Below are 25,919 nucleotides of genomic sequence, written 5' to 3' on the forward strand. Positions count from 1 at the left end.
AAATAACTTACTGTAACAATGAACGCAAGATATACGTCTTCATAGCCCTTCTATACAGAATTATTATACAATACAACCGTGTATTAGCATATTTTTGACGCACTTAACTTTTCTCCATTAACATATAGTTAAGGCCCTGTAAAATTTTAAAGTATCGGGGCAACCATAAAACATTTATCGGCAAGATTTTTGAAAAATTGAACGCAGTGAAGACAAACCGACTCAGACGAAAGTAAGAAAGATAGCGAGGAAGCTAAAATAAAAATAACTTAATAGTGAGAGAGTTAGGTAAGTTAGTGCTGGAAACGTTCTCCCATAAAATGCCTGCTACCTGGTGTTTTAGCGAGCGTGAAAGCAGCACAGGTCAGCAGATAAAACAGAAGAACAGAACTTTCCTCTAATCGAAAGCCTCGTAAAAATGTTTATCAAAATTTGATTTTAAAATTAAACAATAATTCATTTATTTGTTACCATTGTAATAAAGAAAGCGTAATAAAAATTTAAAAAAAATACTTAACTTGACTTAACCATTTAATGTTTTGGTCATGAGATTTTGCGGACTCTTCACTTTGTTAACCCTAGTATTTAGCCCTAAAGATCCTAACTAAACAAGCTGTACAAGCTTTTTTTAATAACTGGTCTAAAAATTAAATTATAATCAATTTCTTAAATGAGGTTAAAATCACTGGCTTGTTAGGTCGTTGTCATTGGTCTTATTATTCATAGTTAAAGTCAATACTGCACTAATATCGAATGCAATTCTCCCATGGTAAGGCTTACTTTCACTTATGACAGTTCGCATAGACTGCTTATTTTCAATGAATTCTAAGCCTTGTTCTTTTGTCTGTTTAATTTAGCTTATAATTTTATTATAGTTGTTATATTTTATGTTTTATTCGTTATTGTTAGAATATCGATTAATATAGGGTAAACTATACTTGTTGCATATATATAAATTAATTAAGAATGTGGTCTACATCTTATACTATATTATTTTACTGTTATGATTTTCTTATATCTTTGTGTATACGTTGTTGATGTGCTTATAAAAATGATATTAAATATTCTTATTATAATTAGGCGCAAGTACTGATAATAGTACATGGAAAGCTTAGATTATCTCACAATAAGATTTTTAAACGAACAAAAAACTTAGAATATTAGAATCTTGGTCGGTTCTTATTTTATTACAAGAAGAAACAACAATTTATTATTTTATTACTATTTCCAAATTTTGGTTGGTATTGTTGCTATTAATGTCTCTGATGCATTAATATGTGCCCTTTCATAATTCCATTACAGGTTCCTAACTAACCAGTACTATTAACTAATCAATAAGACGATGATACAAAATATGTGAAGTCCCTTGCGAAGATCTCTGGAGTGTAGTCTGGTCATAAAATGTTGACAATGTTTTGTAAATTACTGGTAACTCGGCGGTAGAAGATTAAGACTTGCAATCGTAAGTCACGGGTTCAATTCCTCGAATACGATTTTATATAAATCGCGCTTTATGCATTGATTGTGTAGGTTTTTCGCTGCTCACAAATAGTTTTCCAAAGCATGGGCAGCAGCGTCCTCTGCCCATAACTATACCACACTGCGATCGCCAATCCGTCTAGATGGCGAATATGGTATATTCCTTAGATAACTTCGGGAGAGTCCTATTTCTTGCAGTGGGACGGAAACGATGACTACACAGAACTGTCAATCTTATATAAAAAATACGTATATGAACTAAAAGTAGATTTATCTAAACAAATTAAATTGACAGTTGGAGGATTGATGTTATAAAAAAAACGAGTGCGCATTTAAAGTTTTATTTTATAAAATTAATTCCGCTACGAATAAACAGAAATGGTTTTAACGACAAGCGGAAATCACAAATCAATTGCTACGCAACTTAGATTAATGGGTTGTAAAAACATTGTAACATTTTAGTATTGCACTAGATGGTTTTAAATGCGATGAACATTTAACGAATAGAAAAAAAAAGTTGTCAACAAAATTTGTTACGTATATTAATTGTAAAATACAAAATTTCCATGATGGACCTAATATTCACAACCATTTTTTCAAAACAAATTACAAACTTGATGTTTGAAGGTGAGAGTAAATATTAGATTAATTTTTAATCCACTATTTCGTCAATTGTCTGTTAATTTTCGTAAGTATTTAAATAACTTAAAATTATTAACATATATATGGTTATTACCAATGGTATGTTTTATTACAGAACTGAATCAAGCTTTATAATAATTAACAAAATAGTATTGCCCTTTGAAAACAATGGTATAAACAATACGGTAGTGCGCTGAGGTATCAATAGATATCTACAAATGGACAGTTCTCATATAATCAACAGACATCGTATCTTATAAGTAATACAGTATACATCTACTCAACTTTATAATTGCAAAACTATTGCACTTTACAAGATGCATTTACAACAACTTATTATTTACAATTTATTTACTATACATTTGTTTTAAAACAAAAAACTATTCAAGGCATAAATTATTAAAAAATTTTAATTAATTACTAAATATTTTAATATTTTTCCTTCTCGACCCGGTTCTGTGAAATATATTTATTTTTTAATTAAACATAGAACTTACCTGACATTGTAATAAAAAGTTTTTATAAAGATATATTGACAGTTTTTTTTTTATTTCAAACGAACATTTTTGATCACTAAAATACTGGCAAGGTGTTAGTAATGACACTAAATTAAAAGAAATATTTTGTCAATAATCTTGGTTAATGTACTTTACTTAAAAAAATACACAAATACACACAGAGTATAATAAAATTTCTCCACAAATGAAACCCCATGGTCTGTTTATCCAGTTCATTACAGTATAACGTCCTTATTAAGCCAAATCGTATCATTACAGGACGGGAACATATTCTCATAAAAAAATTTGACAAATTTTAAGTTTTCCTTAAATTTATCTTATAATTTACTCATATAATTAAAATATCTATTTCGTTGCACTAAATCTAATATAAAAAAAAATCAAAACACTTTTTTTTAACTAAATCTTTGATAATAAATTTTCATCATATTTTTTTCAACAAAAATGTAACTTAACCCGCGTATTTTCCTAAGATCTAGACTAACTAGGGACATGAGGTATCAACATGATGTCTACAAATTGTGCCGGCGATGAATTAACATTTTAATTTGACATTATAACTTCAATACGGTCTCCATACTGTATTACTATCTGGTTGTGGGTTGCCACGTTGTCCAAGACTGTTGACTCTCCCATCTTCTCCCCTCGACGCTGCCGCAGCGCAGGAGTTTCCACCGCCTAACAACAGATCACCTTGTCCATGGTTACCGTGTTGTCTGTGATTATTAGTCGTCGATGAAATTTGATCCATCATCGTTTGTAGTTCGTTGTGATGATTTTGTGTTGAATGAATGGAATTCGAATGTAACGAATGAAAATTGTGCGTTTGATTCGCCGCCGTATACAACTGACTGTAGAGCAAGCTCGCTGGAAGTACGGGATATAATGAATTATTACAGTTACCTCCACCGTAAGAGGAGTTCTGTGAACCCATCAATGAGGGGAAGTTGGAACTGTTTGTGTGATTATGCCCGATGTTTGTTGACGTGTTGGAAGTGAGTAAATCGTCTTGCACGGGTGATTCGGGCTGCGAGCTATTATCGCTGAGTGAACGCGGGCCCGTCGACAATCCGTAGTCAGCATTATTGTTGTATCGGGGTAAGAGGCTACCGTGATGTGATGGTGAAGAGCCCACGAGGCCGGATAATTGCTGATCCAAGTCCACGCCGGTTGTATCCGGGAGTACTGCGCAAAAAATACAAGTCATTAGACAAAGACCTAAAGTGTTTAACTACTGAAATAAGGCATAGATAATAAATATTAACTTTAACGTAAATTGATCTTGATGCAGTGTAAATTTTTAAATTATATAATTTAATAATAAAATATACTCCTCCATCATAAATTTCAAAAAGGCCGGTTTGGATCCGCCAGCATTCAGGGACTTCGTCGTCTCTCGTTGAGCAATGTCTATTACTGCTTTTAGTAAATATTTAAAAACTTGGGAATAGGCTTCATTTAAGTGCAAGGCGGTTTTGAATTAGAATAAGATCTACGCTATTAGTGTGACCTTAAAACGCTCTAACGTCTGGGACAGCGAGTTAATATTTCGTTTTGACACAGTGTAAGTATATTTTTATAGAGCGTTATATTTTTCGTCGCTGGGCACGCATCGGCAGTAAATTCATCGGCCGGATCGGGCGCGTCCGAGCCATACTAAATTATAATGAGAGGCGGTTTAATGTCCGCTAGCCCAACGTTGGCCATATGATTTTAAGGAGGATGCCGCTCGTAAACAATGTTGGCGCATTTAATTTCACCATTCTGGTGTGGTGAGTTATAGTCTCCGGGCTGAATTAAATTTTATATGCAATAAAATGAAAAAATAAAAAACAATGGCGTATTTTTTATAAGTTAGCTACTGGTCTTTTACGAGAACGCAGATAATATAAATATAAATTATTTATTCCATTATATAAATTTATAACTTAATTTATAGGTAGATATGTGTACGGAATTCACTTCTATTTAAATTAAATCTTTGAATTATTTTGTGATAAATCTAACATAATATGTTTATTAAACAAAAACTGTAACAAAAACCGCACATACCGTCTCATACATTACTATTAACTCTACATTGTAACTACTGCATGGACTAACCAGGCTATGTATGTATAGTATATGTATAAAGAGTACTTAAGTAAAAGTATTCACAGTATTATTCAAATAGGTTCATTTACAATGACCACTTGTGTACCTCATGTGACGAATGCCAGAAGAGAGCATTCTGGTTGAAACTAGAATCATAGCATAGCCATTGGGATATTAAGCGCACTCTGATCTGAGCCCATAACAAATGCGTACTGTTTTTTTGACGAGTACCCTGTTGTACTATTCGAGTGAAATTATAGTATGCAGTGGGAGAGCCGGGGCTTTCCAGGGAATCTTTGAGCTTCGCTACCTTAAAAGAGGTTTTAGGCAAAGCGCCTTCAGCGCTCTGACCCCCTTACAACTACGGAATTCGTAAATGCTAAAACAGCTGTATATTTCAGGTCGAAAAAATCTCAGCTGTAGAATAGTGGTAATATCTACTATGTTAAAAGTTACAAATTTTAGGGTTGGAAAACCATGTATTAATTGATTATTCATTTCTTAAGATCGCGACCTTGTCCAAACTCCCCGTACAGATTAGGACATTAAAAGATACCGTCGTTTAAAACTAATTTTATTTTGTTACCTGTGTTATTCGTCCCAAAATCTTGCGTAGGCGTTTGATCCGGTACAGTGCCTGCAAAGCCAAGGGCAGGCGGATTGAACTGCGTAGCGCTGGGCGCGGCACAGGAAGGCAGGTATGCCGGGTATGCGCTCGCGCCGCCGTAGCCCCAGTGCGAGTTACTCGAGCTCAACCCGAATTGGCTCATATCTGTATCAAAAAATATATTTTCATTTATTTATTTTAAATATAATATAATATAATATAATATAGTATAATATAATATAATATAATATAATATAATATAATATAATATAATATAATATAATATAATATAATATAATATAATATAATATAATATAATATAATATAATATAATATAATATAATATAATATAATATAATATAATATAATATAATATAATATAATATAATATAATATAATATAATACAGGGGCCTATGATATATATCACTATAAGCAACAACATATTAAATGAAATAGTTCCTATCACCTCGCTTTTGAATTGCTTAACGTCACAAATGTGCTTACAAGGTTGAAGAGAAACCTCGTGCGGTGACTAGACATTAATTAGTGTGGCATTGGTTTCCTACTGTAATAAAACTCAAGTCCACATAGCCCGTCTGATTATAGTTTTGCGACTAATTGCAGATGATATCAATATCAAAAAAATTATGAACGGAAACATAACACATAACGGTATAACGATATACAAGAACACATAAATACAGCGACGAATAACAAGATGTTTTAAGGCGATCACTCTTCTGACAGCAGTAGCTGAATTATACACATCGGAGAACATGGTTAAGTTTATATATGTAATAAGAACCACAATAGTGATTAAAATTAAATATTAAAAGTTAAACTGATATGGGCTATAAAGTTGTATTAAGTTATAATTGTTCTTCACCAGTTAACTCACTCTTTCTTTGTGCTCGTCGGGAGGGCAAAAAAACTGAAGATCGTAAATTTCACAAAGCCTATAAATATATAGTCAAGGTCGCGGGAAGTCGCTGGAGGCGGACGTGTAAGACCAATCATCGTGGTTATCACTTGGGGAGACCTGTATTTTGCAATGAGCCTGTATCAGATTACATGACGGTGATGTTGACGATTTTATAAACAGACAAACTCAACATTTGCGAGAAAACCTTTACTTTCAGAAGTTTCCTACAGTAACAGATAAATAACACATACCTTTATTTGCAAAAAAAAATTGCGAATTAAGTCCTAGCGTAGCTGTCTGCATAAATTAAAAAATAGGCGAGAGGCACCAACGAGAAAAAATAAAGAAAATAATTAAATTGATATCAAAAACGTGCTCGGTATTAAATTAATGCAGCGATGAGTAGTTACTTTATATAAAAATAATACTAAAGTAATTATAATAATAAATGGAAGAATTTTTGAAGTAAACGGAAACCGTACAATTATTTTTTTTACCAATTATGTGTACCACAATAGTTTTGGAACCCTTGAAAACGAAACCTTACTGAGATATCCAGACTGTCCCTAGTAAAATAGTAATTAAGTTTTAACTATCTTATTCAGTTTGGTTTGAAGTGTACTCTTTAGAACTGTTACAACCCTACAGAAGTATGGTGCTTTGCTAACTCAACTATCAGTCGAATACGCATTATAATATGTAAATTTAATTACTATTTTTAAAAACAATATTATTTTCTAAACCTTTATGCTCCGTTAGAATCTTGAGGTAAAATTACTCATAATTTTTGTAATCGAAGATTGTACATGTTATATACAATCTTCTAGTACAAGATGTTCCTAACTATTAAAACGTCACTCATATTGGTAACGATTCACAAATTATAACAGCCTATTTTAAAGAAGTTATACCGTAAATGGCAATGATGTAGTCGTAATATTAAACAGATCATTAAGTCTGCTATTACTAAATGTTTTTTTTTTGTAATGAAAACTGTACTAGCATAAAGGCTTTTAAGTTTAAAATTATTTACTAAAATATCATAGAAAGTTAGTAAAAAATTGCATTTTAGTCTGTAATAAGACAGACTGCAATCAACTATTTTATCAATAAAAGACAGGTGAATATTTAATTATGTGGCAATCGAATTTATAAATGTCATTAATTAATAAATCCAATAATCACAAATAGTTTTCCAGGTGTAGAACGCGTCCAATCAATCACGGACATCGGTAGGCGGCGCTGCAAACGGCGCTATAAAGATATCGGGCCGGTGGGCTCGTTGCCGGACCCGCACGTTTCGTCCACTTTATTTTTTCCAGGAGTATTACGGGCTTTTATTTTTCGGTATCACGGTTCCGTTTTTGGCCGGCGATCGGTGGAGTCGGTTTTTATACGATATGCGCGCGGCGCGTCGATTTGTGAATGTTTTTTTCACGTTCCGAGTTGTTTTGGCGCGTCGTGGATTTCACCGGGCCGGGCATTCGGCCTTTTTGTCGGAGCGATTCAATCCGCGCTTTAGTGAGCGTAGTTTAGCGTATCGCAGTTTGGTGACTCATTCACTTTCGAACGATCACCGGCATTTATAAGGTTTGCGCGGCGAATACCAATTCGATTTCGTTTGTTATGGACTGCGGCTTAACTGTTTTGGTTATGATACTTTGATTAGTTGAACTGGATTCAAACTACATAGGCATTGATTGCGCCATTTTAGTGTTTGAAATTTTAAATGTATAATTAAGGAATTTTAACACGAACGATTTTAATATTTGGTTACGCTGACATTTTTACAACGAAACTACTAGTCATATGACCACCGCTATGAATATTAATTGCATATATATTTAAAGAAGCTCTTTTAAAAGCTTTAAAAATCTTTAGAGCATGGTAAGTAATACTACCCGCTCAGAACAGTGCGGTGCTCGCGTATTTTTAATAGAAAGATTTGTAGAACGCCATGTCTGGGCTCATCACTTTGAGATTTTTGTTTAGAGACGGAAAATCACCAATTTCCTTAGTGGCCCTCGGAGTCATTTAAGGACGTTTGTTTAAAAATACAAAACTCACAGTAAGTATTGTATTCTCCTACACATGTATATTCATCTATTTATAATATCGATCCTGTTTGATATAAATGTGCTTTGTCTAGAATAAAGATTTCGCTACACAGAATTTTAAGAGTATAATTTTCGTTGTAATGAATATAAAAATTTAATAATAAGTATTTATTTTTATATGCACATAGCATTAAATCGATATTCCCGCGTCCCATCCTTGACTGTAATTAATAACATAGTTTCTTATTGCACCGGCACTAAAACAAATTAGGTCCCTGCGGCAGATAATTTTCATTAAAATGAACGCAGAATGTCTTATTATTTGTATGACGAACAATTTAATGAATCAGGAGATCAAGTCATCTTTATTTCTTTAAATAAATAAGCGTATAGATACTTACTTTGGCAGGAGGTGATGGGCGGCATACGGAAGCCGCCGAGTGGGTCCGGCGGGAACGGGAACGGCCGCTGTCCGAACGCGAAGTGGAACTGTTGCTGCTGCCCTAGGAGAGACAACACTACATCAGTACGATACAAGCTGCCCTCGTCCGCTAACACAGTTTTTAACATTGACATATATTTATTTATCAGGTCACAGACGTAACTCTCAGTGTTCCGGATCATCGTGTTGTATGGAGAGGATACAGATTAAGGAGTCCTCTCCCCTACCTAATCAAATGTTCGAGTCGCACCAGTTCTGCTTTGGTAGCCCGTTCCAGAAATGAGCTGATGTTCTCTTTTGACGGGCTTAAATCTTTTATCAGATTATAGATAGATATATACCTCTCATTTTGAATTTATTAATACTTGTTACGTTGACTGTTTTAGCACTAACAAATTATTAACTTAATAAACTAAGGTAAACAAAGAAAAGGCGGCCTTATTGCTCCAGGCGATCTCTGCCAGACAACCTTTGGGTGGAAATGAGAGACTTGAAGAAGAGGGCAGTTAGTTATGTGGGCTTTAGGTATATTCGTTTCCGTGGAAAAAGATAGTTCTATTATTACTATACATTCCAATGTTCATAAAAAGAACGCATCGGAATTATATTGCAGTCCGGTCTAGCAGAAGTCATACTCAGAAATTCTACATATGTTCGTATCATGATGTATTAAATTAACGACATAAATAAGGCGTGTTTCCTCATTTTGAGATATTAAATCTTGAGAAATATCGCTAGCCTTGCTTTATAATAAGGTAAGGACTTTTTTTAGGTCGCTTATTACATCTAATACGGAGCTTTTTTATTTAGACCCAAGAGATACTTCTGTTGATACTATCAGCAAAGATTTACAACATCGGTTATTGAAAAATTCGTGAGTTGTGTGAGTGTATTTTGTGTATGGGAAAGTGAGTTATCAATTATTTTGTGCTTTTGTAATTTAAATACACATGTATATAATTAGTGAAAGTATAAATATTGCTTATACTGATTATTTGTTACACATGTTGATTATTTATAATGCCATGAGTGTAAAAGCTTTAAAGGGGTGAATGTATAGCTCATTTGCTGGTAATTAATGTTTGATACACCCTATACAAAAACCAATGGTTACAGAAATAACAAATAGCTTTATGGTTATTTAATAATAAAAGCTGTTTTATAAATTCAGAGTACTACATATTAATTAAATATGTCCACCATTTATGTGAATTGTAATGTTGAGTTATTTGCTTGTTGTATTCCAAATGTAAAGTAAATAAATGTAAAATATTTCATAGAAATCACTTTATACAACCCGATAGAAAGAAGTCGTAAAATTATCAAAGTTTTATGTGACCAATTAGCGATACCCCTGTAAAGCCACATCTATAACGAATCAATTTGTAAAAATAAGTATCGATAATGCGGATGTTTTGTCGGGTGGTGGTTCTATGTGTAGCTAAAATGGCGTTAATCTTAGAGGAATTGAGTAATTACGCTTTTGGAAATAAATATACAATGACAAGATATTGGAATTGCGTACAAATTCTCTTCTTGGTTGCAGTTTAAGGGAAAATCGTTTGTCAAATCTCGGTGTACACTACGCCAGAGCTCTCTACTCCACGCCCTGCGTACATTCGCGAGCACTCGATAATTCATTGACACTCGTGACACCGCTCCCCTAAATTCTAGCACATGTAGGAATTAGTATCGCAGGCCGCGTATGACGCCGAGCCCTTCAGATGCGTCGAATTATTGATGAAGGTCTGTCGTTGCTATTGACTATTTGCTAACATTTTAATTAACCTCCCATCGCACTTCCTCCTTCGATCGTAACAAACTGGTATTTAATAGAATTAGAAACGATAGGAATGTCCTTAGTTTGCGAAATAATCCAGTATGTTCTATTTTTGAAAAATTTAGAGAAAAATCACTCCGTTATTCGCCTACTATTATCATCATTGTTTTATACAAAATATTTCTTTAAAACATAGATGAAATTTGTTTTGTTGATTTATGTTCTCAACTCTGTACAATTTTAGAGAATATATTAATGGAATATTCAATTTCATGCTTGATATTTATCTCATTTCAATCCAGAAAAACAGTGTCTTCTCTGTGAAACCTATGAACCTATGAAATGGCGATTGCTCGAAAAATAATCCGTCGTCAAAAATATATTTTTAGTTGAAAGGTGTAATAAATGAAGTCCTTTTTGTTAAAAAATGTGGCATTACCTGATAAAGAAGTCACCACAAGAAATAGTAGTAATCGGAAGTAGAGAAGTAGAGAACGGAAACAACAATATGACATTTGGTTTTCTTGAAGCTCGTCGGCAACATCACGCATACTCAAACCTCGCCCGATTGCGGACGTTGTCGCCGCACATTCTTCTCTATATTTTCATATCAGCTACTTAGATGAAAATCCCATGTTTTCTTGTTTCCTACCTTTCGTTCAATATATACGATTACGTATCTACATAAATAGTACGTATTCCATTTAAAATTTTGAGGTTATCGCAGTTCATATTATCTCTATATTTAATAACATGTTTGTATTTTCACGTATTAAGACCGAACTGTAAAGCTTCGAACGTTTTAATCTAAGCAATCGCAGACATTACATTCTTCCGAACTCCGCGGCTTTTGAATAACAAGTGTTTCGTCAATTACATTTTACGAAGCTTTCAAGCTCGGACAACGCAGACACTGGCCGTGCCGTCCCCGTGATAGTCGCTCTGCGATCGCAAAATTATTCATGCTACACGCCTGCACGCGGTGTTGCCTCTCCCGCAATACTCTTCACGCGTGTGTAGGGAGACCATCTAAAATTTTGGAAATATCGGATATTATTTTGCCAATAATACAAGTAATTACCTCTTATTTAAGAAATTAGGCATGAGTAATAGTGAATTTTACATTTACATTACAGTGATATTACCAATAAGTAAGAACACGTTATTTAATATATTATTATATCAGCAAAAGTTTAGGTCTATAACTATTCAAAGAAAATTTTTTTAAATTGTTTAATCTAAAACACTACCTGCTACTTACATATTCTTTAAGTAAAAACTTTCACGAACTTACTAATATTCTATGGACAAATTAAGTTTAAAATATAATTTATTTTACAATATTTATTACTCCGTGGTTTAACATCCGGTGAAGGTACTAATCTTGGTGCCTCGTAAATAATATCCTGTTGCTCGTAAATAATACACATATGGTGATGGAATATACCTAGTTAAGTCTGAAAGTAAGGAGCATAATCGGAATAAAATAATTTTATTGTTTAAAAAAAAAATTAAAACTTGACAAGTTTAAGTGTTTGTCATTTGGATACGATATATTAGCACATATATTAATATTATATATATACCTTGCGATTTATTTGTCGTTCACTTTCCATCTTAAACAGTATTATCAAAAATCTAATAATTTTGAATTAACTCTATTTAAATAATTTTTAACTAAATTTAAGAAATTGAAAATAATAAAATTTATTAATACAAATATTTATCATAATTGAAGCCAGACTTATCCCAAAAAAAAAATTAAGATGGTGACCGTAATCGGAATATAATTCAATCTTGTCGCAACTTCCGTGGCATTGGAACGTCAGTAATGAAGTTTTCAATTGACACTCTCAGCTTTGCATTATTGATTCCAAAAAAGTACACGCTATTTCCTCCTTGGTGCTTCAATTACGCATTTTATTGCTACAATTTTTATTAATTTTATCATAACCACAAATACGCGATGCTACTTAATATAAAAAAGTTAATGTGCTACTATTGATTAAGTTCATATTAAATACATATGCTTGTATCGCAACTTCTGTGATACAGGCTTTATACAATGATATAAAGTAATAAATTTAATGCATCGAGAAAAACTTGTTACCCGACAAACAAATTATGATTATGTACATAGATATAATGACATTCTGATATACCTAATGATACTAAATAAATAAATAATAAAACATTACCAGTAACTGAGTCTTGATTCTATCTGTTCTGACTGTCCTACATTTATCTTTTAGGCAACTACTTTTAGTGAAAACCGCTGACCAATCAAACCGACGATTATTTTGTGATTGTGATTTTTAATTAACATAACATCATCAGCCGCAAGACGTCCACGGCTGGAGATAAATCTCCCACACAGATTTCCAATAAAACCCGAAAGAAGCGGCTTGTATCAATATATAAGGCACCAACCTTCCGATGATCTTTATAAGATAACAAAACTATTAGTATAACAAAAAACGTTAAAATTGAAGAAAGTATCTATTTAGAAAAAAAATAACGAATTTCAGAATTATTTTCCTTAAGAATCTAAGCAAACATAAAAGGCATTCAGAAATTATGGACTGTTTAACATCGACGAGTTTAAATCGAGCGGTGTCACTTTGTGAAAGTAGCAGATCAGTATATTTGCGCCACCGACATAAGCTCTTCGATATTCGAAATTTCAAATTGACAAATGCAGATGCATCCGACTGAAAACAATTGAAAATGCCACTCACACATGTACACTCGCTCACACGCGGGCGTGTTACAAAAGGCTGCGAGTGTATAAATCAACGGCGCAACAATTACACACTTTCATGGCAAGTCGGAATTAGAAACTGTCATTTGCACCGTTCGAGGGGCTTCGAGTGGGAGGAGGGAGTATGTTACAGATGGGAGGGAAAAATGGGGTGGAAAAAGGCTACAGTGGACCTGATTAAAGGATTACACTGAGGGTGGCGTCCGGTGTAGTTAGATTTATTATGCCAAGTATTTCAACTAGTTAGCCTTTACTATTTTGTTTTGAACGGACCTGCTGCAGCAGACAGGCTGATTAAATTTAACTTAAATTAGACATTTGCTTTGTTTGAGTAGAATCATTAATCAATTATTCTTCTTTTTTATTATACTTTTGTCTGTCCGGTTTAAGGAGGCGTAGTGTCGTGGTGTCTAAACTTCTTTACAATATTTATTATATAAGGTTCCTCAGGAACTTCGACACGGGTCGTTACATTATTTATTACAATGAATTGACTTAATTAATCTTCGTTTAAATTGAAATTTTTAGGGCTACATTCGAATGTTGATGCGCGCTATTAGCCGTTTTGGCTTTTACAGCTTCATCGGACTCAAGGCTCGCGGATCCGAAATCCGTGAGCTAATAAACTAAAAACTCGTTTTATGCTTAGCGTAATGTTTGTATCGTATGATGTTTGATCCGTTGGGGTCATTAAAAATTGCATTGTAAACACGATAAGACAATGTAATTACGTTGTTTATGAACGGATAGTGTTAAGCAAACAAGCGATCCCGTTGCAGCGGCTCGCGGGTGGTCCGAGCCCGTGCACTGGCGTTACCGAAATAGCTAGACACCGCTGCCTTAAGAAAAACATCGTTAACAATCCGCCCGATTATTAAATTGTAGGCGGCTACTGTATGGCGGCTGAGAACCGAACCACCCACCCACCCGACCGGGTAAAAATAGTCAACGCATTGGAGCCGGCTATGGAATCTTTGTAACACCGCTTCATTGTTTATTTTACATTCAAACTCACGAAGTGCAAAGTTGAATGACTACAATCATTTGTTTTAATTAAGCTGCCTACAAAATTATGTATCAGATTCGTTGTCAGTATTTTGATGTCAGAATTTTTTTAAAGTAACATACAGCAAAAACACAATTAAAATTATTTGAATGTTTTTTTTGTAATTCATTTATTGCAGTACTGGCTGTTCCGAAAGACTTCGTACGTGGTCAAGAACTTTTACCTTTTCTGCAGTTGAAAAGAAAAAAAAAACGTGAAACGGCATTTTATAAATTGCCAGTTTATTTTTAATATCTTAATAATAAACAAGGATTATATAAAAGGTTTCTATCTTCTTATACTGCTAGACTTTTCCAATAATGTGATTATATTTTCATTGTAATGCTTGTAATAATACACTGTGATTTTTGGTCGAGCAAATTCTACTAATCCTACGTTTTATATTAAAAAAGTGTTGTCAATTTTCTATACTTTTCTCATCACAAGAATCTTTTTCATTTTTAAACAAAAATTTAATTATTATTTTTATATACTTTCAAACTAAATAAATTGTAATATCTAATAGCTAGCTTTATCTGAATTATGTTATTCATTTTTGGCATTTTTTTAAACAATAAGAAATTAGTTGACAAAATGCTTATTGCACGTACGTCTTTAAAATTTAAATTCATAGTTGCAATTTTAAATCGGAAATACGCGATCCATTAGATAGATTCCATCCGCGAACTAAACGCCGACACAAAGGACGTCCAATGAACATTGTAATGAACAACGCACCGCATTAACAGTTCCCGAACTAAGTCATTAACGCCCGTATATCGATGCTCCGGTACGTATATCGTGTAAACAGTCGTCGGAACTTACTAGAATTAAATAATTTATCGCCTCCGTATAGAGGCTGGCGGCATAATAAATCAATATGCAGGGCATGCATGCGAGGAGGGCGGCGTCCCACCCCGCGACCCCCGGGCCCTTTCTTGACTAATTAATTAAACAACCGATTCATTACAGCATCCTCCTTTGTACCCTCACATTCGTCTACAGAGCTATCGACCTATCGGTAGCGACAGCACACTTCAACTTCCATATTTAAATTATATATTGTACAAACTCACACGTATTTTTTTTAAACAGTATCTATTAAGTGCAGAAAAAGAACTTGTAATAACTTAAAAAATTGCTATAAAATAGATGTGTACGTATTAAAACAAAAGTCCAGAAGATATATAAAACTTATAGTATCAGACTGTATAAAAAGTAGAAACAATTGTAAAATTATCAGCAGTAGAATTGTCAAACAATTACAGTAGCTCCAAAAACGCGTTTTTGTTTCATGGATTCGATGATGTTTTAAAAGTGTCTTTAAAAAGTACAGTAAATACTAACAACATAGTGTTAATCATATTTTACAACTTATGTACTGAAGGGGCATTGCAGATTCTTTACATTTAATTAAAGCTTATTATATTTACTTCTATCTACTTATTATTCTTATCTTTCTTGTTTCCTATCAATTGTTATCAAAAATAAAGCCATGTGTAATATGTAAAATATTTTTTGCAGTTATGAATATCATCTTTTATTATAATCATTGTTTCATTTGTAGGACGTACGCTGTTGACTTGACACAGGCCTTGTCATAGATTTCCAATAAGATCGGCTGGAAGCGCCTGGCATCAAACGTATTTCAACGACCTTGTTGTTTGTTCATCCTGTAAGTGGACATCCAACTCTACACTTGGAGATCTGTGGTTTCTCGTGGTTAGTCCAGAACCTCAAGGCTTAAGCGGCCATCAGTTGTGGCCTTCTATATGACCTGTTTCGTGTGGATTACTTTGGTTCGACTACGGATCTTCTCATTTCTGATCTAATCTCTTAGAAAACCCCGAGTTAAACACTGTCCGTGGCACGATGAGTGACTGTGATCGTGCCAATGACGCGCGACTTAATGTACTTATTTAAGTAATATATATATATGAAATGGAAAAATACTTATCTTTTGTATTCTAAACATAAATATCTCTTATAAACAATTTGTTCTTTTTGAATGTGTAGAATTATGGAAAGTCTTTTGATAATAAATTTTAAATCAGAAATACTTTTTAACGCTGACGGTACTCAACCCTTTGGCTCTCGGGTTGTAAGGGCCGACACTATCCCGCGCTCGCAATTATTTTAATTTCTTCCACGTGAAGAGGATTGATCGTGCATTAGGTGTGATTTGGAGTAGCGAGCCGGGAGAGAACCGTCATTTGTTGCCGTCACACGGACCTTCCCTAGCGGAGTAACATTTTCAATTTGTATAACTTTCCATTTGTTTCATGTTTCATATCGGTTATCTGTGATTAAATGATGTTTTAAATAGTTTACATTTCCTTGAACCCGTATTTATCTTTAACAATACAAACCCGTTCTTTTATTCCATTACTTACTCTAAATTACGTTAAGATCTAATGTTTTTAGAGAAATATAATAATCACAGGTTTTCGGTCCGCTTATGAATTAGTTAGGTTTTATAAAGAATACAAGTTCAATACGTACATTATATTTTTCCCCTATAAAACGTGTTTTTACAATCAAGAAACAAAAAGGCCTTTATGGAGTATCATTTCAAATGTGCATAACTTTTCATTTATTTGTTTTTTTTTGTGATTAAATGGTGTTTGTAATGGTTTAAGTATTTTTAATTTGCTCAAAATAATATTAAATTATTAGAATTCTAATGATTTAAGTTTAGTATGCATCTTTATTATTAGCATAAAGCTTATGCTTTCTGAACACTAGTGGTGGCTTTTGTAAGGATAAAGTTTAAAAAACGTTACATTTCGCTACCAATGAAAATGACGTTCTAGTATAAAATGTAATTTTTTATTTAGACTTTTAATTTGTTAGTTTCGTGATGTTTCTGAAATTATGATTATTTATGATTAAACGATGTTTCAGGTTTCCCATTAACTCTTGTATTTTATAATAAAAAATATTTCTTTTCATAGAATTTTTTACCCTATCATTAATATATTATGTTTGTATAAAAAAACAAAGTTTCTTTGCAATAATGTTTCCTCAAACTTCAGTGATAAACCGCGTGCATTGGTAATATTTTTGATATTATTTTAATAAACATAGTTTGGTATTTATTCACATATATGTAAACGTTCGTCTTTTATTGATGAATATCAGTGAAGATGTTCATGAAGGGTGCAAGTTCAAAACACATTTTGGCACTATCAACGAAAGGAGTGAATTATATCGAAAATGATACGTATTGAAATACAATGAACGGATAATCCGTGGTTATATCCTGTATCCTGTATAGCACATTTGCGCTGCTTGCTTAAAAATATAAGACAATTTAATCTTGTCTTAGTAACACCATTGATTAACAAATTTTGTAGCAAAATAATTATTAGTTTTGAAGATGATTCAGTAGTAAATAGAAAATCTGTCGCGGTAGAGACAACGAACATAGTTAATTATCAGATAATCAAGTAGCACAGGATGAGAAGCAGTGGTAGCCCAGTGGTAGAAGACTGAGATGTGCAATCGTATGTCGTGGGTTTGATTCTTGGGATACAAATCTTATTTAATTCACACTTTATACTTTGTTTATGTAGGACTCCCACTGCTCACGAATAAGTTTATATAAGTTGGGCAGCAGTGCGTACCATATAATACCACATTGCGATCGCCAATCCCCCTGCTAAGTGTAGCGATTGTGCTATATCTCCCGGCAGATAACTTTGACAGAAGCCTATGCCCTAACAGCTTTGTAGGTAGTAGGCGTCTATAGGCTGGAACGATGTTAGGATGATTTATAAACATTAATAGTGTTTGAAACTAGATTTACGTATGCGGAGGAGTTTGTTTGTGTTATTTTCCATTACTTGCTAGAGATGTTTAATTGATGTAAGTAATGCGATATTTAGTTTTTAAACCTAAAAAATGTAATACATGCCGTCCTACGTAATGACGGTATAAGCAAGTGTATAACTAAACAACACGTACGGAACAGCATTCATGTATCGTTGATTCTCTAAACATCGGAAGAAATTAGCTTAATTTAACTGAGCTTTAGATATGGTTTGGTCATATTGTGTCCATCTAAACATATGAGTTTTGAGGTATTCTCTATTGATGGTCCGAAAAAAAAATATTAGCTGCAAAGTTTTTAATCGTAGGACGTCCAGTATAGGTTGTATCAAAAACAAAACATTTCGCGAAAACTTTGCCATAACGGGAGACGATGACTGATAAAAAATGAAGGTACATTTGGCCTAAAGCTTCATAACTTCGTCTATGAAAATAGTTAATTAGAAAATATTAATAAGTTTATACAGTTCTCTTTCACTTAAATTATGCATCAACCAGTATGTTAGTTGCATTTAGAGTGAATGGTAATTGTTATAGTGAGAATTTTATGAAAATATTTTTATTTATGGCAGTATAGTTCGATTATAAGTGTTTCCAAAGCTCTGAAACTCATATTTTTTCTGTTATAACACGAATTACTTATTCCCTTTTTAAATAACGAGCTAAATTGCGTCTAATTTTACGCTACGAATAGGTAAAACGGAATATCTCGTAGCCAACATCCATTTTGAGAAATTATTAATAAATTACCTTCATTATGAAGCTTGTTTTCGAATGTTTTGCGGTTATTGCTGTTTGTTTTGGATCGTTTCCGACGTTTGTATTCTCGTTTGCTGTTTTAGTTTTAATATTAACCGCAATATATTACATCGCGATTTATTAAAATGCTTCTAAAATTACCGTAAATTAGAAAGCTTTTTGGTTTTAATTAATCATAATTCATCAATTCATACAATTGTAATTTAATAAACACACATTAATAATTATAACTAAAATTAATATAATAACTTGTTTTAAAAGGTTATATCTTAGTTTACTAATTATATTATTTCCAATTATATTATTTCATGACTGGTCTAATTACTCAGGATAATAGGCTATAGGTAAAACTTTCACTCCAAAAAGCTTCAAAGCTTTTACAGTAATTCTGCATCAAACTATATAGAGTCACAGTGAAATATGTTACATCTTCTTGCTATTATAATGCCAATAACTTCTGGGATACAAAATCTGCAAGGGCAGATAGTAAATAATGATTAATTTAAATATATAATAATTCGAATTTTGTAAACGCTTATTGCGGTATTTATTATTTTTGCACCCATTGATTTTCGGATAGAACACATCCTATCATAATTGACAGCAAACGAGCTTTATATTTATATATATATATACACACAAATATATATATAGTTGCATATATTATGTGTGCTTAAATGTTTGTATATGAATATTTAAGTTAATAAGTGTTATTGCATATTTATGTTTAATACAATGACAGTCAAAGTAGATCACACTGAATTTAGTTCATGTAAATACTAACTGGTCTTCGAGCGCGGCTCCCTTGGCCCGTCCACCGTCACCTTGATGGCTTTGTTGTAAGTGGTCACCTGCGGCGGCGTCGTCGATATCGTTATCGTAAGCGTAAAAGATTTACCTGCAACAATGGAAACGTTTATTCGTTACTTATACTACGATTATTATATGTAAGCTTCATATTGCCAACAGACTTCACGTGATGAATTATTGGCCTGTCGCAATCCAATAACAAAAATAATAGTGCGTATTTCAGAGTGATCACTTTATTGACTTAAAGTGTTATTATTAAATAAATATTACTTACAGTGCGAACTATGAGTTGAATGTCCGAGGAGCCCAATTTAATAGAAAATAGAATCAATTTGAGTTCCTCTATAATGCCATCATCCAACTTAAAGCTACGAGATCGCTTAATGCGCCGCGATCCAAAAAATTAAAAAAAAAAAACTGAGAAGTCTAACTAAAATGACAGAAATTTATTCTCAAACTTTATCCTTTTAACTCTACTGCTTGTTGGTCAGAAACTCCGTCGGCTCTTCCGAGAATGGCCATCCCTACCATTGCCGGTTTGTACCGTGTCGCGAGTGCTCAGGGTTGGAGCCCTGAACACGAGATCCACCGACTTTAAAACTGAGGTTGAATTTACTGGGCCTCGAATCATCGTGAAAGTTCAACGTGGGTGATGAGGATGGCTTGGAGAACGATTACCTCGAGAAGGTTTATCTTTTCTAATAGCGCTAGAGGAACTGTCGCTGGGTCAAATGTAGCTTCCTCAGATTTTCTTCTCTAGCGTAAATAATGGTCAAAGTTAGGAATTTCGTGGGTAGTAACCCCAGTCCCACCAACTAACCCCAGTCCAGTTGTGACTTTTTCAGGAAAGATTATCTGATGGTAGTGTAGATGAAGCTTTCCTGCTCGTAATCAAAAGTAAAAGCGGCCGGTACGTTAATAACACAAAATCGCTGATAGAAGACAATGATAATGAAGAGTCGTTTCCGTCTAAAACACCTTCATTGATCTACCATCTCCAACCGTTGCCTCATGAGCTTACCATTATACCTGGGCATGTTTCTTAGGTCTAATCATTTTCAACGTATTTGGCGTAACATAGCAATGCAATACCACTTCGTGTTACCATTCTTTACAGATTCGCTTTAGTGTACAATAAAGGTTTCATCAAAACCCGTGAACCATAAACTTCATTTAATCGCGTCCAGATTTTAAGAAAATAAATCAAAGGCTAGGCATTGGTTTCTACTTAGGACAATGCTCTTAAAAGAGCTCCTTCTCACCAAACAAATGTTAATATAATCGCGTGTTTTGTTGATGTTTAAAAACTTTTTAATACGAAAGAAACATGGAATATTTTTATCGAACCCTTCAATATTTCTTGTAACTAAACGTAAAAACATCCAATATATTCATATTACAAAAGTGAAAAATTGTCAGTAAAAATTTTCGTTTGTATTGACAAGCTATAAATTTCATCTGCGGTCGGTGCTCTTCGTCGAGCGCCCACTTTTTGTAGTTCGATTTGATCACTTGTTCGGAAAGTTAAAAATTTATTGCCAGTTTGTTTTCAATTTCGCGTCCGATGAAATTTTCAGGTTTCAGTTTAGGTCACCGGCGCTACCGATAAAAGTAATTGACTCTCAGTGCTAATAGATTTTTAACGTAATGTACGAACGAATTTCTTTTATCCAATTAAAGAACATTAACATGAATGTTTACAAAGAGATGGGTGGAACAATAAATGAGTATCATGTACGTATCAAACCAAATAAACACTCGAAATGAAACAATCTCGTTCAGAAGTGGGGAGTATAAAAGAGCAGCTCATCCGCAACACGTCAGAGCGCGTCACGGGCAGCGAGGCCACTTCATCACGGCATAACGCCGGCAATAAAAAAAACATTTCCATCTGCGGAAAAACCGCAGTTAATATTAAATGACCGTCCGTCAAAGCTGTATTGTAGAGCGCTTTACTCGCTGCGGGATGCAGCCAATACCGATTTTGTGATTTTTCCATTTCCCCCTTCCCCGGCCGGGCGGTAGGGAGAGTGACATGTAAGCTTTAATGGGGCCCGAAGCGGGACGCCGCTAGCTACACGCGAAAAAAAACCGGGAAAAAAAAGCCTCATTCATACGTGATTTCATGTGTAGGCTACTTTCTGTGGGCTCGGCGTGTGGCTCGTTAAAAATGGACGGCGGACACGAGACCGGGTTGTTGCGGCCTTGCTGAGTTTATTAACGGCCAGAGGCACACGCACCCTCCGGCGCGAGACACATCCGTGCCGGCAACAGTCTCTCTATTAATATCTTTTGTAGTAAGTTATTTGCCTAGATATGCAATTGCACTTATGAAGCTAACTTATGATGTTGTCTGTTAACAATATACGCGGTGATTGGTTATTCATTTCATTATTCACATAGGATCACTAAATGACTACTTGTGTAAGTTATGAGAAGAATGCAAGTCGAACCTAACTAGATAGAAACTAGAATCAGGTTGAACTGCCTTACATGGCATCTTTCAAATTAAAGCAAAGAGAGATTAAAACGTACTCTGATCTGAGAAGAGCTCACAACAAACTTCTCTTTTGTGGTCACTTTTACATTATTCTTGATACGGTAATTAGAGCAATTGATTTCCGAACACCATAATAGGATTTTGTACGAGTTATTATTTTATGAATTTCTTATATTTATTTCAAGATAATTAAAAGACGTGGGCGTGTACTGTAATATCGTACACAGTTGCCTATAAAAGACTTACTAATTTTACGAAGTCTAGAGAAAGATGAAAGAAGGTCTGCTGTCACATATCAATAGGAAAAATAAAACCAATGTAATTCATTTCGAAGTGATCACTTTGGACAAAGTGACTGTAATAAGGTATAAATTTTTGCTGACTAATGAGCTATACAGTCACCCCTTCAAAACTTTATCCTGTATTTACTTCATATTCATTAGTTTATTTATTAACTAAAGAACTTATCATGTCAATTTAAAACAAGATCCTTGTAATGCGGTTCACGAAATATTTATCAGTCACGTGTGAATGTTGTTCACGCTCGTTCGGCAGCAAAAATGTAAGTGAATCGAAAAAAAATAGTAGTGGCAGCCTGAAGACACGGCCGTGAGTGATGTACGGGCGGCAGCTCTGCTCGTACCAGTCGCGGGCAGCCACCGCCCGGCGTGCCGCGCCTAAATAAATAACCCCTACTTAATGCCCTCAGCACACGATACAATCGCGCCGTTTTTACGACCCGACAATATCCGCACTCGCTCGCCTCAAACGATTCCAAGTGCCCGGGATCCGTTCGGACTATCCACTCGCACACACGTACTTTCCAAAACATGAAGTTTCTTCTTTATTTAGGTTTTTCATTTCTATTTGCATGGAGACTCCTTTGATTTCTTTTATATCTTAGTTATCAATTTTGTTTTTCTCTTTCGTTTTATTAACAATGTCTTGCTTAATTTTATTTATAAGTATATTCCTAACTTTGATTATATTTATTTCTCTATAATACCCTAATATATCCGTAAATATAATCAAACACGAAGCTCAGAATAATAACTACGTAAATCATTATAAATTTGTCTATTTTCTTTGAGAAATTCAATTTGTGACAAATATTTACTCGTGAAGCACACGTAGAATGTTGAAATAAAATTGTAAATATCAGCAACGCAGACTAAATAAAATGTTTTATATATTTGTATATATTTTATTCATTCCAGATAATTACCATTTATGTAATCCATATTTATGTATCTATAATATATACATTTTGATTTGTTTTTGGCGTAAAAGCTTTAAAGGGGTGACTGTATAATTTGTATGTATATATGTACATGTAATGTATACATACAAATTATATGTAAGCAATATGTCTGTCAATTACTGTATGGTACAGTATTCAATAACGTATGTAAGAATAATCGTTTATAAATTTAGATTACTGTATATAAAATTTAATTATTGTGTACTATCTGTTCCTGTAGACTTTGTACTGACATTAGTTATTGGTTTGTCACATTTCAATAAGGGAAAATATATTATAATTACATAACACCGAGTGATCACTTTACACAGGTTGATTTGAAATACGTGTCAAAGTTTTTTTCTGACAAATGTGTGAATGGAGAATTCGATCCTTTGAAGCATTTTCACCTAAAACCAACCATCCTCTTTACATAATTTTTTTAAAATTAAATATCGTAACATTACGGTAATACGCTTCAATTATCTATAAGTTTCATGCCAAAAACATATAAATAAACATTCATTTTGCTTTACGTATGCTAATAAATCAAAATCTTGTTTGTCTAAATCTACTTTCGAAAAGTTCTAAATTTACTTTTCACATTTTCATAAAATGGTTTTAATATAATATATTACCGAGGAAGAAATGTTTGAATTAAAAATGGCTCCGTGATTTCGATCGAAGGAATTTGATGAACTAACCTTTTACCGCAAGCGTGATGTAATATTGTTAGGTTGAGTAATTAAATAGTTTCAATTCGATTATTCGCGTTCACTTTTAATTATTGTAGAAATTATTTAGTTTTTAGATTAGCTACATCTAAATTTGCCTCTAATTTCGTAATTTACGTTTATATTCTTAGCATATTTAAATTGTTTACTTTTCGTTAAGTATCGTCAGTAAAGAATCTACGGATTAAAGATGATTAAAAAAAATGATTAACAAAAACGATCATGTAAAACATTCATTAAAATTTTCAATTTAATTATTTTGTCTATGAAGACACTCTATTTATATAGTAATTTTATCGCCATGATTATTTCAGGCACCAAACAATTCTGTGGAAATTTATTATTTCTTAAACTTATTACTCGAATTTGTTTTATTATTGGCCAGATGTAACACATCAGGAATCAAGCCATGATGTATTCTCAATCATATGTACTCAAAATATATACATATCAAGTAGTTACAAACGTACAAAAGTTGAAATAGTAATTTGCAATGTGCGTGTCTTTTATATTATTTAAAATTACTTTTGTATCATATAACCTGGTCAAAGAATAAGACTAACCGTAATTTCACAAAACTTTAGTTAAACTAAAATTTTACAATGCTACCGAAACCACTGTACCGCGTGCTAAGAAGTCACTGTCAGGTGGGGGCAGAGGAGATAAGAGCATGACCGCAGTCACCACGTGCTCGTGCAAACGAACAGCCGATATTTCCCCCCGTCTCGCCGCACTCATACCTAAGGCGCAGTATAGCGGTTTCGGTAGCGTTATGGTAAAACAGACTAGTAGTAAGTGAATATTTATTCTTTCAATATGGTTACACTGCTTAGAATTTACCAAATATAAGTTAAATGTATTACACTTAGTCTCACTAAGCTTCTTTGTCGAAATTAAATTTTAAATACAGTTTTGTAGCAATTAGACATTGCAGTGAACCGGTGGTTAGGGAAGGAACGTTTCAAAGTCGCACTTCTCGACAATAGTGTCCCAGCTACAGCGGTACAGTACACGCTAGAAAAGACAGCATAGGATGGATAAGATCGGTGTAACATTTTATTACGATATAACTGTGATGTAAAGATATAAACTTAATGGTTACAAAGTTATTATTGAAAGTGGACGAATATAAGCAAATGGCTCGTTGATGGGTCTAAAAAAAAGAGTTGTCTTATTAATGTCTAAAGACGTTGTAAGTACAATATTAGAAAATTCTACAAAACTGTGTCGTAATGGAAGAGTGTTGCTATCACTAAAATTATGTTAGCGAAGTCGTCATAGTAGACGTAGTACAGTTTCTAAAAACACTACTGAGACTATATCTCCGTAATATACGTATTTAAAGTATTTATAAATACTTTACATAACGTTTGATATTATTATAAGCTGTATCATAAATCATATAGACCAGAAAAAACATTTTCCCTAATAAAGTATTACTTTTTAGTTACAAGGAAGATAGTGTTCACTGTTTTTCAATTGTTTATTTTCTAGTGTTTTCACATTTTGTTGGTCTTTTATCTTCGTTGCTGAAGGTCGCATCCTTCCTGGAAAGCCTTGGCCGAAGAATTGTCGAATTGCCTTTACAGGTCTCTATCGCCTGCTTTTTTGCGTGCTTTCATTATTGTGAGGCACATCACCGCCCGCTCATGGGGCTGGTTTTTATCCTCTTGATCTTTCCCTCTACTTTTCCTATG

At 33.6% G+C, this 25,919-nt stretch overlaps 1 protein-coding gene across 1 annotated transcript in view; it reads right to left on the reverse strand.

Annotated features, from left to right (window-relative positions):
* Nucleotides 1-3,159: 3,159 nt before the first annotated feature.
* Nucleotides 3,160-25,919, reverse strand: part of RunxA (Runt related A) — a 34,425-nt gene continuing 11,665 nt past the window's right edge. Inside the window, exons 2-5 of the mRNA XM_068761822.1 lie at nucleotides 19,723-19,836; nucleotides 8,722-8,838; nucleotides 5,320-5,505; nucleotides 3,160-3,824 (exon numbers count right to left, since the gene is read on the reverse strand). Of these exons, the coding sequence (XP_068617923.1) occupies nucleotides 3,202-3,824; nucleotides 5,320-5,505; nucleotides 8,722-8,838; nucleotides 19,723-19,836 (1,040 nt within the window). The 3' untranslated portion in view covers nucleotides 3,160-3,201. The remainder of the gene's footprint in view (nucleotides 3,825-5,319; nucleotides 5,506-8,721; nucleotides 8,839-19,722; nucleotides 19,837-25,919) is intronic.

This window comes from Battus philenor, unplaced genomic scaffold (genome assembly GCF_028537555.1).
Source record: "Battus philenor isolate CCGP_79_NKW_IND1 unplaced genomic scaffold, ilBatPhil1.0.hap1 SCAF_15, whole genome shotgun sequence".
Lineage (NCBI taxonomy): Eukaryota > Metazoa > Arthropoda > Insecta > Lepidoptera > Papilionidae > Battus > Battus philenor.